The sequence below is a fragment of the Pollachius pollachius genome (genome assembly GCF_949987615.1).
Source record: "Pollachius pollachius genome assembly, chromosome: 2".
NCBI classification, from domain to species: domain Eukaryota; kingdom Metazoa; phylum Chordata; class Actinopteri; order Gadiformes; family Gadidae; genus Pollachius; species Pollachius pollachius.
The window spans coordinates 37954375-37966535 of record NC_136935.1 but is presented as its reverse complement, the minus strand read 5'-3'; the positions used below and the strand labels follow the sequence as shown (position 1 = coordinate 37966535).

Sequence of the window (12161 nt, the reverse complement as noted above, 5' to 3'; positions counted from 1 at the left end):
TTTCTATCGGCCCCTCCCGCGGGCGCGCACATAGTGCTAGGTGCTTCCCAGCGCGTCACCAATAGTTTGGAGAGGGCTGCTGCTGCTGGGCGGAGGGCGATGTGAGGGGACGTCGCCGCAGCATCTCTTTCTGTAGTGCTTGCCGGTTTGTCCCACCCACCAAAAAAAAAACTCGCCCCCCCACTTCGGGGTATGATGATGATGCGCCGGGCTGTGGTGTCTGTTAATGTCGCGTGTGTTTTTTTTTAACCGCGTGTTTTTGTTAACTGTGCTTTTTTTTTTTACATCTGCTCCCAAATCACTGCGGCTTAGGCAATGTGTGCCAAAGTGCACGAGGATTTATAACACGTAAGGAATTCGGCTTTGTTGAGATATGAGGCTATGGGCCGCGCGCCGCCCTCTGATAGGATGCGGTTCAGAGGACTGTAGGAGAGGGGAGAATAACAGCATTGTTTTTTAGGAGATGGTCGTGGTGTTAAAATCACAACCTAATGCTGATTGAAGCTCCAGATAGACCTTAAGCACAAACCAGTACAGGGTTAATGGTTATTGTTGATTTCCTAGAATGGTGTTATGGAGGAAATGGCACAGCCTAGGCACTTCCGCTGCTTCCCATGAAATGCTGTTACTTTTGTGGAGGCAGTTTTTATAGTCATTTCTATTTCATTCGTTCATATTCGATTAAAATTGACACATGGGGCTCCAATTTTATTATTTTTATTATAGCTATTTTTTATACATTTTATTATTATTATTATTAAATCCAAAATTTGGTTTCATGCACTTTTATTAAAAAAAAGTGGACATTAAAATTAAAATAAAAAATCAAGTCACGTGGTCAACACTAAAGTGCAATAGACCAGCGAACAGGCAGAACATATTGAAGGGCTTGGTGTGGAAGACATTTGGACTCCGGAATCCATACCTCCAGAACCGCACCGCTGTGCAGCTGCTGTGCGCACTGGGGGAAACATAAATCAACTTCCATAAAACTCACCAGAACGCTCGCCTAATCACCAAATTGGTAGATGAAATGACACAATATCATTAAAAGGAACCTCAGTGCCGTTTTATAATCCTACAGAGACGCAGGCAGCACATAAAAGCCAAGGGCAGACGCTTTAGCGGTAGGAGCACTCCTCCTAATTAAGCCATTGAACTTCGGCCACGGCGCTGCCCTTTAGAAAAACACCTTAGGCGCGCCAGGCTGTGGGTGCGAGGCGGGCCAGCCAATAGGAGGAGGGTTTGAATCAAGGTCAAGGGAAGATGCTCAACAGCACCGCGGCGCATTGGATGGGAACCGAGGCTACCTAAGAAGCTATACGAGAAAACCCGACGGTCGCCGCGCGGGGATGGGGAGTCATTCACCTGCCGCGTGCCTCTAAGCGATGTAGAGCCCCCCTGGCTTTAAATAACCAGCAGGTAATGAGAGTGTTTCTTTGTCGGTGGTTGAGAGTGTCAGACGTCATATTAGCGGAGGCATGGAGGATGCAGGACACTGGGGCGCCGTTACTGTGGCAACATGGCTGTAGGGATAGAGGGATGATCACCACTATATTATAGGCCGACCACTATGCTATTTTAACTAAACTGATCCAGCGTGGATTAGAATATGGCAACACATGAGGCTCGGGTGTCGTGCATTAGCGAACTCGGAGAATCATTTCGCATGTCATTGCAATAATACAGTACACTCGCACGGCTGTTATCTTCCAACTAGCCTGTTTGCATGATGCTGTGTTTCAGCCATTTTCGTAGTTTTTTATGTTGAAATCTTCTGTCGCGAAACCTACGCCTATAGCTGTTTATTTTATATTATGTGAGGATCTCAGGTTATCCTTTTTGACTGTTGTGAGAACGTACGCCAAAAAATGTGATGAGGACATTGGGTTCATTAGCCGCGTACAAAAATAAAGAAACACGTTTTTCAAGCAGCTCCCGCTGGCATTCAATTATAACGTGTGTGCACGTGTATGGTGTACGCATGCGTGTCTGTGGGAATGCGTGTTTGCTTGCGCGTTTGTGTGTGTGTGAGTAGCACCCATGACCCTGACGAGAGGTTCCTTCACCTACACCAACGGCGAGGAGTACCACGGAGAATGGCGAGAAGGCAAGACCATGTTACTATGCTCCATCATCAACATGGTTACTATGCTCCATCATCACCACGGTTACTAGCTCCATAATCACCCCCCCCCATACCCCCGGTTTCTATGCTCCATCATCACCACCATTAGATATTTTTAATTTCCCCTAAAATGACATGAAACAGAGGATCCCTTTTCATGTGAATAATGTCCAGATTTCATGGTATACAGGTGATGTTGTGACGTTAAATGATTTGCTTGTTTTAAACTAAGATTGACTTTGGGGTTTGTTTATTCTTGCCACTTGAAATATCAGAGTTCTCACACACACACACACACACACACACACACACACACACACACACACACACACACACACACACACGCACACACACACACACACACACACACACACAAAGCCCCTATAACCAGTTTCTTCAGTTTGAAGCACGAAGGGCATGCTAAAGTTAAGAAAACAGAGTTCTGGAGCACAAAGGGGAGGGTGTGTGTGTGTGTGTGGGGGGGGGGGGGGGGGGGGGGGGGGCACCTGAACCTGCTGCTCTGTTTGCACACAAACACCCACTGTAGGCGGGTGTGTCTTTGCCACGATTGTGTGCATGTGTGTGTGTTTGTGTGTGTGTCTATGTATGTGTGCAAATATTGGCATGCAGTTGAGTGTGTGTGTGTGTGTGTGTGTGTGTGTGTGTGTGTGTGTGTGTGTGTGTGTCAGACCTAGGTCCTGTGTCACATGATGAATAATTCAGTGGAGAGAGAGTGAGGGAGACTAGTAGGGTGATCAAATTACAGGAAATACGCTAAGTCAACATCAGCTCAACTTCTCTCCTCTGATGACATCATCGGTCAGACACAGTGACCTGACACAAGATTGGACAAATAAAAAGACTGCAAGGAAATTCATCTGAAATTATTGGGAGAGGGGGCATGTTCTTAGTATGTGTCATGTCACATTTTGACTTACCGAGCTCCTACTTGGTCACACTTTATGTGAAAGCGCTTTGTTCCTTCAGTCTGTCTGACTGTCTTGTCCATCTATCTGACTGACTGTCCATGTCTGGCTGCCTGTCTCTCTGTCTAGCTGCCTGTTGGTCTTTTGCCACTAAATAGCAGGCTGGGGAAATTCATTGGCTGTTGCTCTCTTTTTCAGGCTTTGGCACTTTAAGTTGGAGATTTCCTAAAGCTCATTCCTCACACACACTGACACACACACACACACACACACACACACACACACACACACACACACACACCTGCATGAGTGTACTCTTGTAAAAACACACACATTAACACACATACTCAGACTCGACAAACACACAGACACATACACCCACCACACACACACACACACATGTTCGGATGCACAAAGTCTTACACAAAGACTTACATATACCCAATGACACATATGGCTAGGAAAGGAAAACGGCTGTTTGTGGAGGTATCCTGGATAGCCTTTGATTCGGTTAGCCCTCAGCCAAATCTCTTCAAATCTCTTGCGGAAACCCTGGTGGGATTAGGGTGGTGCAGCGCTCTAAGCAGCCTGACAGATGGAACGTCTAATTTAGTCCACCATTAGTAGAACCAGGGGGGACACGTCTCTCACCTCAGCCCTTAGTTGGGCTGAGGTGCGAGGGCCTTGGTTTACCGTACGCAGGCATTTTGTGTAAAAATCAACTTCAAGTTCTGCTGGAAAGTTGGACCATTGACGTGCACTGATGTCATCGGCCTGGGATTTGCATACTCTGTGGGTCCGATATTGAACAACTCCATAGATTGTCCAACCTCACTTTCCTTTTTTGCAGAAAAACAGTTGATGCTGGAGGCCCCTATTTCACAATGCGCTTATGAATCAGTACTCTTTTAAATTAGAAAAAAGCCCAGGCGGGTGCTTCCCCTTTAAACCACACCATTTTTATTGCCTTGGATTCCCCCACCGGTCAGCCCCTAATTCATGGTCTTCCCTGTGCTGAGGGCCTCCCACCTCATCACATCGCCAGCCCACTGAAAACTCTCTCCCATCCTCAGTCTTGTTTCCAACACTACTTGGTTTCTTTTGGAATTGGGTCCTTCTTCTAATTGAGCTATCCATCGAAGGTTAGCCTACTCTCAAAACGAGTCGTCCCTGAAAAACCATAAAACATCTTCATTAAATGTGTAATCAAGCAGAGATGAAAAGCTTTTGAGTCTGAATGTAACACTTGTCAATAGCCTCCCAAGGTCACACAAGCGCTTTGGTCCAATTTGATAGCAGCATGCCAATTAACAAAGTCTTGACTTAGACTATTGTCTCAGAACTGAAAGCAACGTGCACTGTAAACAAAATCAACCTACCCACCTAACTTATACATTCCTACATACCACCCGCATTTAATTAATGGATTTGTGGATAACCATTGATTAATTTCTTATTCATCTGTTGACGGTCATTACATTTTTGTCCAAAGGCTTCTGATTTTAATGTCAAGCTTGTGGTATCAGACAAGGTTGTCCAATAACTGACTGCTTGCTTTCATCAGTTTAAAGTATGCAAGTTCTTTATGCGACATTAGCTCCGTAAACGCGCTGAAATCTCCATCCCCTGACATGTGCCACTCAGTCAGTCTGTCTGAATAATATTTGTCGGATAAATCAGCTCCATAGTTTTGGGTACACTAGGAAGCCAGGTGGTCACCATCCTTCCTGTTGGCAGACTCAGCCCCATTGGAGATTCATCTAATGAAGGATGTGCCATCCGCAACCTCCAGGATTTTGACAGAAGGGTGGCAAGAGCTGCACTGTTGGTGCGGGTGTAAACTATCAATCAATTACATTAAATTGTTGGATTAAAATTAAAAAATAATTAATATTCCTGTTACAATATTTTGGTCAAACACAGAACCTTTTGGTCAAACACCCTAACCAATAGACTTACATCCCCCATCCCGTATCTCTCACTTACACACACACACGCACACACACACACACACACACACACACACACACACACACACACACACACACACACACACACTCACTCTCCCAATAATACAACACACTCGTACTTCTATTCCACACCCATCACGTGTTTGTCTGGATTTCTAATGTAGCTAAAGCTTTCAGCAAGTGGGGAAATGGGGATGAAATGTTATCTTAAAGGGTAATCTTACCTTAAAATGGCCTCACTCGCTATTCAATAATATAAGGAAGTACTGCTTAATACGCATGTTGTGAAAAATTTTGAGTCTGCAACATTTTTTTGTAAATGGTCAAACTTCTCATCTCATTTTTCCTGGCAACAGACTAGGGGGTTAATGCGGAAGACCACGATTTTTTCGTGACATATTTAGCAGTACCCCCTTTTCGCTCAATTTGTTTTTGACATTTTGACATTTCAATCACCATTTTCTTGATTTTTCCATTGTCTAGCTTTCAGAATTAGAACTTGCTCAGGATGAAAAAAAATATTATTTGGTTATTATTATTATTATTATTATTATTATTTTAATTTCTGAGCAGCCCATACAGTACTCCAAAGTACCCCTAGGGGTACGCGTACCCCCATTTTAGAACCACTGTATTAAACAATAGCGGAGAGTGTTGGTTTTAAACATGACTAATCTGACGTGTGTTGTCCTCAGGGCTCCGGCATGGCCTGGGCCAGCTGAACTTCAGCGATGGGACATGCTACACGGGACAGTTCGAGAACGGCCTCTTCAACGGATGTGGGGTGCTAGTGTTCCCTGACAACTCCAGGTCAATGTCGCACGCCCTATTTGACCCACCTTTGACCTTTCCTTTTGTTCTTCCCCCTCAGGGAAAACAGTCACAGCTCCCTGTTGACCCCGTTTATAGAGAAAGGCCATTTTACCGTCATGAAATAAGGATAAGGGCTCAGTGAAAGCTTCCCTCTGTTCAGCTCCGTCGCTCTTTAAATGTACAGAATATAAATTGAATTTAGGTTCCTTAATGCCTCCTTTCATGTACTTATTGTTCCAATCCAGGTGGGAAAATGTGACAGAAATGTGAAAGAAAGCTATGGCAGCAGACAAAGACAGGAAAGAAGTAAAGCTGAAGAAAGCACTGTAGAACTTGTTATTGACAAAAGAGAAATTACTTTAGTGAAACCACACATTTTATTTTGATATGATATACTTTGACATTCATATATATTTCAAGCCATGCAATTACCAAGAGTTTGTTCCCCACCAAACTCAGAATTCATAGAGAAGTGTGACAAGAGAGCAGAAGGTTAATCACTATAAAGTCAAGTGTTTTTCTCACAGAATCTGAAGAATCTATATTTATTATTATGTCTTACATATTATTTAGGGGTGTGCTAGCCATCACTCAACTACTGGTCTTCCTAGGCTTTCTTATTATCATAAATTTCCAAGGTTAGGCAACTGTCTCTTCCACCTGTCTTCAACTCCGTTCAAACATTTAACAAATTATCACATTTAGATCTTTATTCTTTATAAAAACAGATTTTTGTTCTATTTTATACCATTTTGTTTAATACTATTTGAGCATATTTCTGCTTCTTTTCATTGACTCCCATTGAGCCTTGTTAGAGTGTGCAACATCATCCCCGTTCTAGCCCATCTAGCTCTAACCAAAGATAAACATTTCGGAGACCGTGGAGCCTAAACACATCGATATTTCAACTAGAAACACAATGGCAAGCTTAAACCAGTTTGGCTGGTTCGTTTTTCGCTTGAGTTCAAATAATTCAGCGGTTGGAATTGACCCCCATGTAATTAATTTACCATTGGTCCCAATGGAGACTCTCCCCTTTCATGACACTGCAGTCTCCTCTTTTACACCCTTATTTTACTTGTGCATAAATTCAAATACTGGAAGGGACAGACACATGGTGGACATCCATGTGTCAATCTAGTTCTGCTCAGCATGACAATATCCATTATCTAGTGGTCCGAGTTATGGTTTTGGAGAATGAGGCAATAGTTTGAGGCTAGTATCTTTACAGAATGTATTGCTGCACTGATCTACAAATGTTTGGTGCAGGTAAATGGCGATGCAGATTTCCAGGGACTAATGACCCCTGGCCCCATCACACATGATCACATGCAGGAAATGTTCTGGAACATTGCAAGGGAAGACTGCATGTGTGAAAGGGGTGTAATACTACATCTACAACTTATCATGCTAATACTTATACTGCTAGGCCTAGGTTGAACTTAAGTTTAGCTATTTGTTTGACACTTCAACTTATATTCAACAGACATTATTAAAATGTTTTTTTTATGTTAATGCTGTTCGGCATAAACTGTTGATTTATTAACATATGTAGAAAATTATTTTAGCCGACAGCATTTTCTGCAGGAAATGGATTTCTAGATTCTTGCTGTCTTAAGGTGGTGGACGACCTGACTTGTCCATTTCCTGGTACTGATGTTCTGCCAGGTTAAGTTTCCCTGGCAGCAGTAAACCAATTAGTACTTAGCTGTTTGATGGGTGGAGCGAATTACAGGTTTCAAAGCGCTTTCAGACTACCAAAATAGTCACATTAATATTTTAGGGTTAACCCAATAATATTTTCAAAATGATATTCCTTATTTACCTGAAAATGTATACTTTATTTAGATTTAGCACTGTTCAAGACATTTATGAAGTGTTTTAAAGATACAAGTGAGAAAAGTGGTTTACAAACCTCACATTCCTAATCACAATAAAAACATATAAGGGTAAAAAAAGAAGGTATTATGCATTTTACATTGACATGTGTAAGACAAGACGTTACAAACATACAGAAAATATTTGAGTAGGTTGACTTTGAATGTAAGTGGGACATTAAATTAGACGCCTAGATTTCTGAAGACACACTTTTGTTTGCATTTAGTTGGAGGACATAATATCCCATTTCTTTTTTATCATATAAAAGTAATCAGTACTTATTTTGGTCTTAAAAAATCTATTAAACAAAGAATATTTATTTTTCTGCTTTGGTGTTTGATTTTATAATTGTTTTATACTTAGAAGTACAAAGATAATGCTGATGACTAATAATCTGTTTGTTGATATGCATATTATTGTATTTAATTTGTTGTTTCATTGTTCAATTTCAATAGATTTATTTGTATCACTTCTTTGCTTTTTCTTTCCATTTCTATTTTCCTGAAAGCTGCAATCTAACGGAAAAGATTATAAAACTACTATATGTTCTCTGCTCCTTGCAAGTGTAAAACAGTCTTGATGTGTGCTTCGGTTCTTACAGGTACGAGGGGGAATTTGTCCAGGGGAAGTTTCAAGGTAGCGGTGTCTTCTGTCGCTTCGACGGGATGAAGTTTGAAGGAGAGTTTAAGAACGGCTGCATCGACGGATACGGTAAATCTTCAACACAGGATCTTTCCGTTTACATTAAACACTGCATGCGTTCCCCATATCTGTACACATCATTCAAAATGTACTACTTTAAATCATCGATATTGGTTTAGGTAATAGCACCTTGTCATTAGGCTGGGCTGTGAAGGTATATATAGAAACATTCTGTTATTGATTCACTTTATTGCTTTTTTATACATATATTAGCCTTCATATTAAGCAATTTTTCTTTCAATTATGCCATCATGTAATTGCTATAGATTTCTTGATTTCAATATACTAGATGGGCCATTATAATATTTTTTTCTTCAATTGCACATATTGAAAAATGAAATCAGATGGCGTATAAATGTTCCTAGTTTTTTTTCTTTGTTTAATCAAACTCGCTTTAATGGCTTGAGCTTGATGTCTCTCTGCTGCAGACCAAGTGCCTCAGTGGTCCTCCGTCTGCGATAAAGATGTGCTAATTAGATAAATCAGACGGTGGTGTGTGTGAGGTCGGGAGGGGGTCCTTGCTGTTGGCCTTTCAGGCCAAAGAAGTGGTGGACATCGCTTTTACTTCGCTCCTAATGATTATATTTAAAAAGGGAAAAAGCTGTAATTATCTCTCTGGGTTGGAAGGTGTTGAGCTCCCTTGTTACATGAGATTCTCCCGAGGTAATCAACACAATCTTTGTTTAGTAGACGTGGGGGGGACGAGGGAGGAGAGGGGAGAGGTACAGCTTGCGCCTGACAACTGTCTCAACAGAAAATATACCATTTAATTTAGAAAAATACAGACATATTAGTCTAATTATTTTTTCACCCTTCCGCTCATTATGTTTTTTTCCCACTGTAAATAACGCACCTTCCAGTCATGAAGGCAAATTATATCCCCCGTTCTGGACAAATCATATAAAACATAAGCATTATTATAACCACCAGTGTTTTAAGTCAGCTTTTACTAACCCTGTGCTAGCGAAAACCGCTGACACCACCGACCTGCACCCCAGCCAACACTCAAACCGAGGAGAAATAAGAACATTTCTGTTGCAGGGAACACTTAGATTGAATACGACTTCAATGCCAAAAACACACAAAATGTCGCTTTACTGGTGCTTAAGAGAACTAGGATGTTTATTTCAGAGTTGTCATTTCTGTGATGAAAGGCCAAGGCAGCACTCAACATTGTGCTCTCTGAAGAGCACAAATTGTTTTGGCGCTGTACTCAAACTACTAAAAAACACATTAACGGCACAGAGATGTCCTCGTCCTCTTTTGACAGAGATGTTCTGTTCTGCCCTCTCCATTCATCTGATCAAGACATTTCTCCTTAAAACATGTGCGTTATGCGCGGTTGAAGCACCGTTTGCCTCGCTGCCACTTCTCAAGGATGTTATTTATTCGATCATTATTCTTCATTATTATTATTTTTTAACTGAACAATTTACTCTTCCAGTTCAAACTAGCCAAAGCAGGACAACTGAGCTTTGGCTTCCCTCAATAGTGTTCTGAATCAAAAACAGAAGTTACAGCGCCAAAGGCTGTATAAATGTAGAATAACTGGGATCCAAAACTGTTCATCTTCACCATGTTCTGGTAGACATGAGCAATAGCAGTGATGGAGCAGGAGGGAAACAGAAGTGACGAAACGAGAGGATGATGATGATCTGACCGATCAAAACCTCCCTCCACACACCCTTCCTGGGCATAGTTGAAAAATCTCCAAAGCTCTTCCTGTGCAGGATCCATCGATTTATCCACAAACCAAAGCCTGCTTGGCTGCCAGTTCTAATAGACAACAGGAGAAAAAAAACGTATTTCTGGTTGTTTGGATTCAAAAGCTGCAACAAAACCAACGTAGAAATACCTCTGTCCCTAAAAGTGAACGTGTGTTCCTCGCTGCAGGGGTGCTGACGTTCGTTGACGGCGGTCGCGGTGCCGGCGGCAGCTGTCAGGAGGGCCTGTTTGAGTCCAACCAGCTGGTGCGGCGGGAGACCAGCCAGGGGGCGCTACAGCGGGCGCAGGCTGTCGCTGCCAAGGCCCGTGCCCTGGCCAAATAACTGTCCACTACCCAACATGCCCCTGGGTTAGGATCCATCAATCCCCTTTGTCTTTGGTTTTCTTCTGTTTTTTAAGAGCTGTGTCTTGTTTATTACTGTGAAGAGTCCAATAGGGACCAGACGTTCTTGATCCCCTCTGCAGCCAAGCTCACCTTCCGTCTTGCTGCTGCTGATGACACCTGGGTGCTATCTCTGGTCTGAGGTTCATTTCGACGGGACAACAAAGAGTTCCTTGACCTGAAGTTTGACCCGGACAGTATCGCCGTGGGCTGATGTTATGCTCCAATCCGTTGCATGACTCATGCAGGCAGCAATCCATATCTTGCTTGGGGTACTCTGAAAACCAACCTCCATGGGTCATGCTTCAACAAGCACGATAAACAGCCTTGTTACAACCAATCACCCCGAGACACGGTGCTTTGGTTCATGTTAGATTGGTTGTATTTGCCTCTAATATCATGCAGTATTTCTATTTCTCAACACTCAGTGCCACAGTGACACAAGCTGGTCAAGGATCAGTTTGATTTGTCCTTCTCTGTGCCATTCACACGCTGTGCCATGAGCTGCAGCTGACCCAGAGTCGTCATTGGCTCGTTGGGAGCTGGGGGGAGGGGCTGTGGGGCTAGGGGGCAGGGCTATGGCAGGTGGAGGTGGGGCTGGGGACTAGTGCAGCGGTTCCTGACCTTTCAGCTCCAACTTTTGCTCCCCATGTTTAGGGTGAAATACTTCAACTTATTTTATTTTTTTGATTTTCTGCTTCCCCACATGTTTTAACCCTAGGAACATCTGGACATATTATCAAAGCCCCAGACCTTGTATGAGGACTGCACACTTGATAGTTAGCAGTGGTAGCAGTAGCTTGCTTGGCTGCAAACCCTTAGAAAGTCTGTTTATATGCACAGGAACTTTCAAATCTCTAAATTGTGCTCCACCATCATAAATCTATAACTTGGAATTCTGCTGACGTCAGTGCCGTGTTTTCAAGTACTTTAAATTGTTTTAAAAATGTTTTAAAGTCAGTGGCAGTTAACGGTTTGACTTGCGATGTGAAATGTCTCATACATGTGCACTCAGGCCAAAAGAAAGCCTCACTCTGCCTGAAAACACTTCTTGTATCACAAAGTGAATGAAACCACTCTTCGTTAGTGGGACCTTGCTGGAGTGGGTGTCTCAGGCTGGTCTTTCTCTCAGAGTACAGTCCACGTCCATGTTCCCCTTCCTGGGTCTCCTAGCTCTGGTCCTGGTCTAAACCCTGAACCATACCTCTCCACGTGTTCTGACAAACTAAGCTAAGTGTAGCTGGAACCAAAAAACTAGGCGGTCGGACTGAACTCAATGTTTGAGTACTGCTTATAATCAACAAATAATGCAAAAAACACAACATTCTTGAACATTTGAACCAATTAGTTCTGAAAATGTAATACCTCGTCACAAGCTACTTCAATATAAACAAAACTAATTGCTTATGCTTTTAAAAAAAGGTGGTATATAGCCTCCCGGGACCTAAATACCTAAACCAGTTGCCTAAATAAATTGCACCTCATACATACTGAGGTTTAGAAAGTAAACATTACATATGTTTTTGTATTGGTTTGTTTTCTGCCAAGGTCAGGTTTGCCACATGCATTTCAGATGCATTTGTGGCACGCGTTGGATTGTTTCAACATGTCCTTAGACATTTAATAGCATAGCTTGT

General features: G+C 42.5%; 1 protein-coding gene across 1 annotated transcript; it reads left to right on the top strand.

The window, feature by feature from the left end:
• Window positions 1–2043: 2043 nt before the first annotated feature.
• Window positions 2044–10465, top strand: LOC307091795 (uncharacterized protein; the record flags this gene model as incomplete). The annotated part of the gene is made up of 4 exons (XM_079758609.1): window positions 2044–2110; window positions 5720–5834; window positions 8317–8426; window positions 10311–10465. The coding sequence occupies 4 exons, from the start codon at window positions 2044–2046 to the stop codon at window positions 10463–10465; spliced, it is 447 nt and encodes a 148-aa protein (XP_079614735.1).
• Between the last annotated feature and the right edge of the window lie 1696 nt (window positions 10466–12161).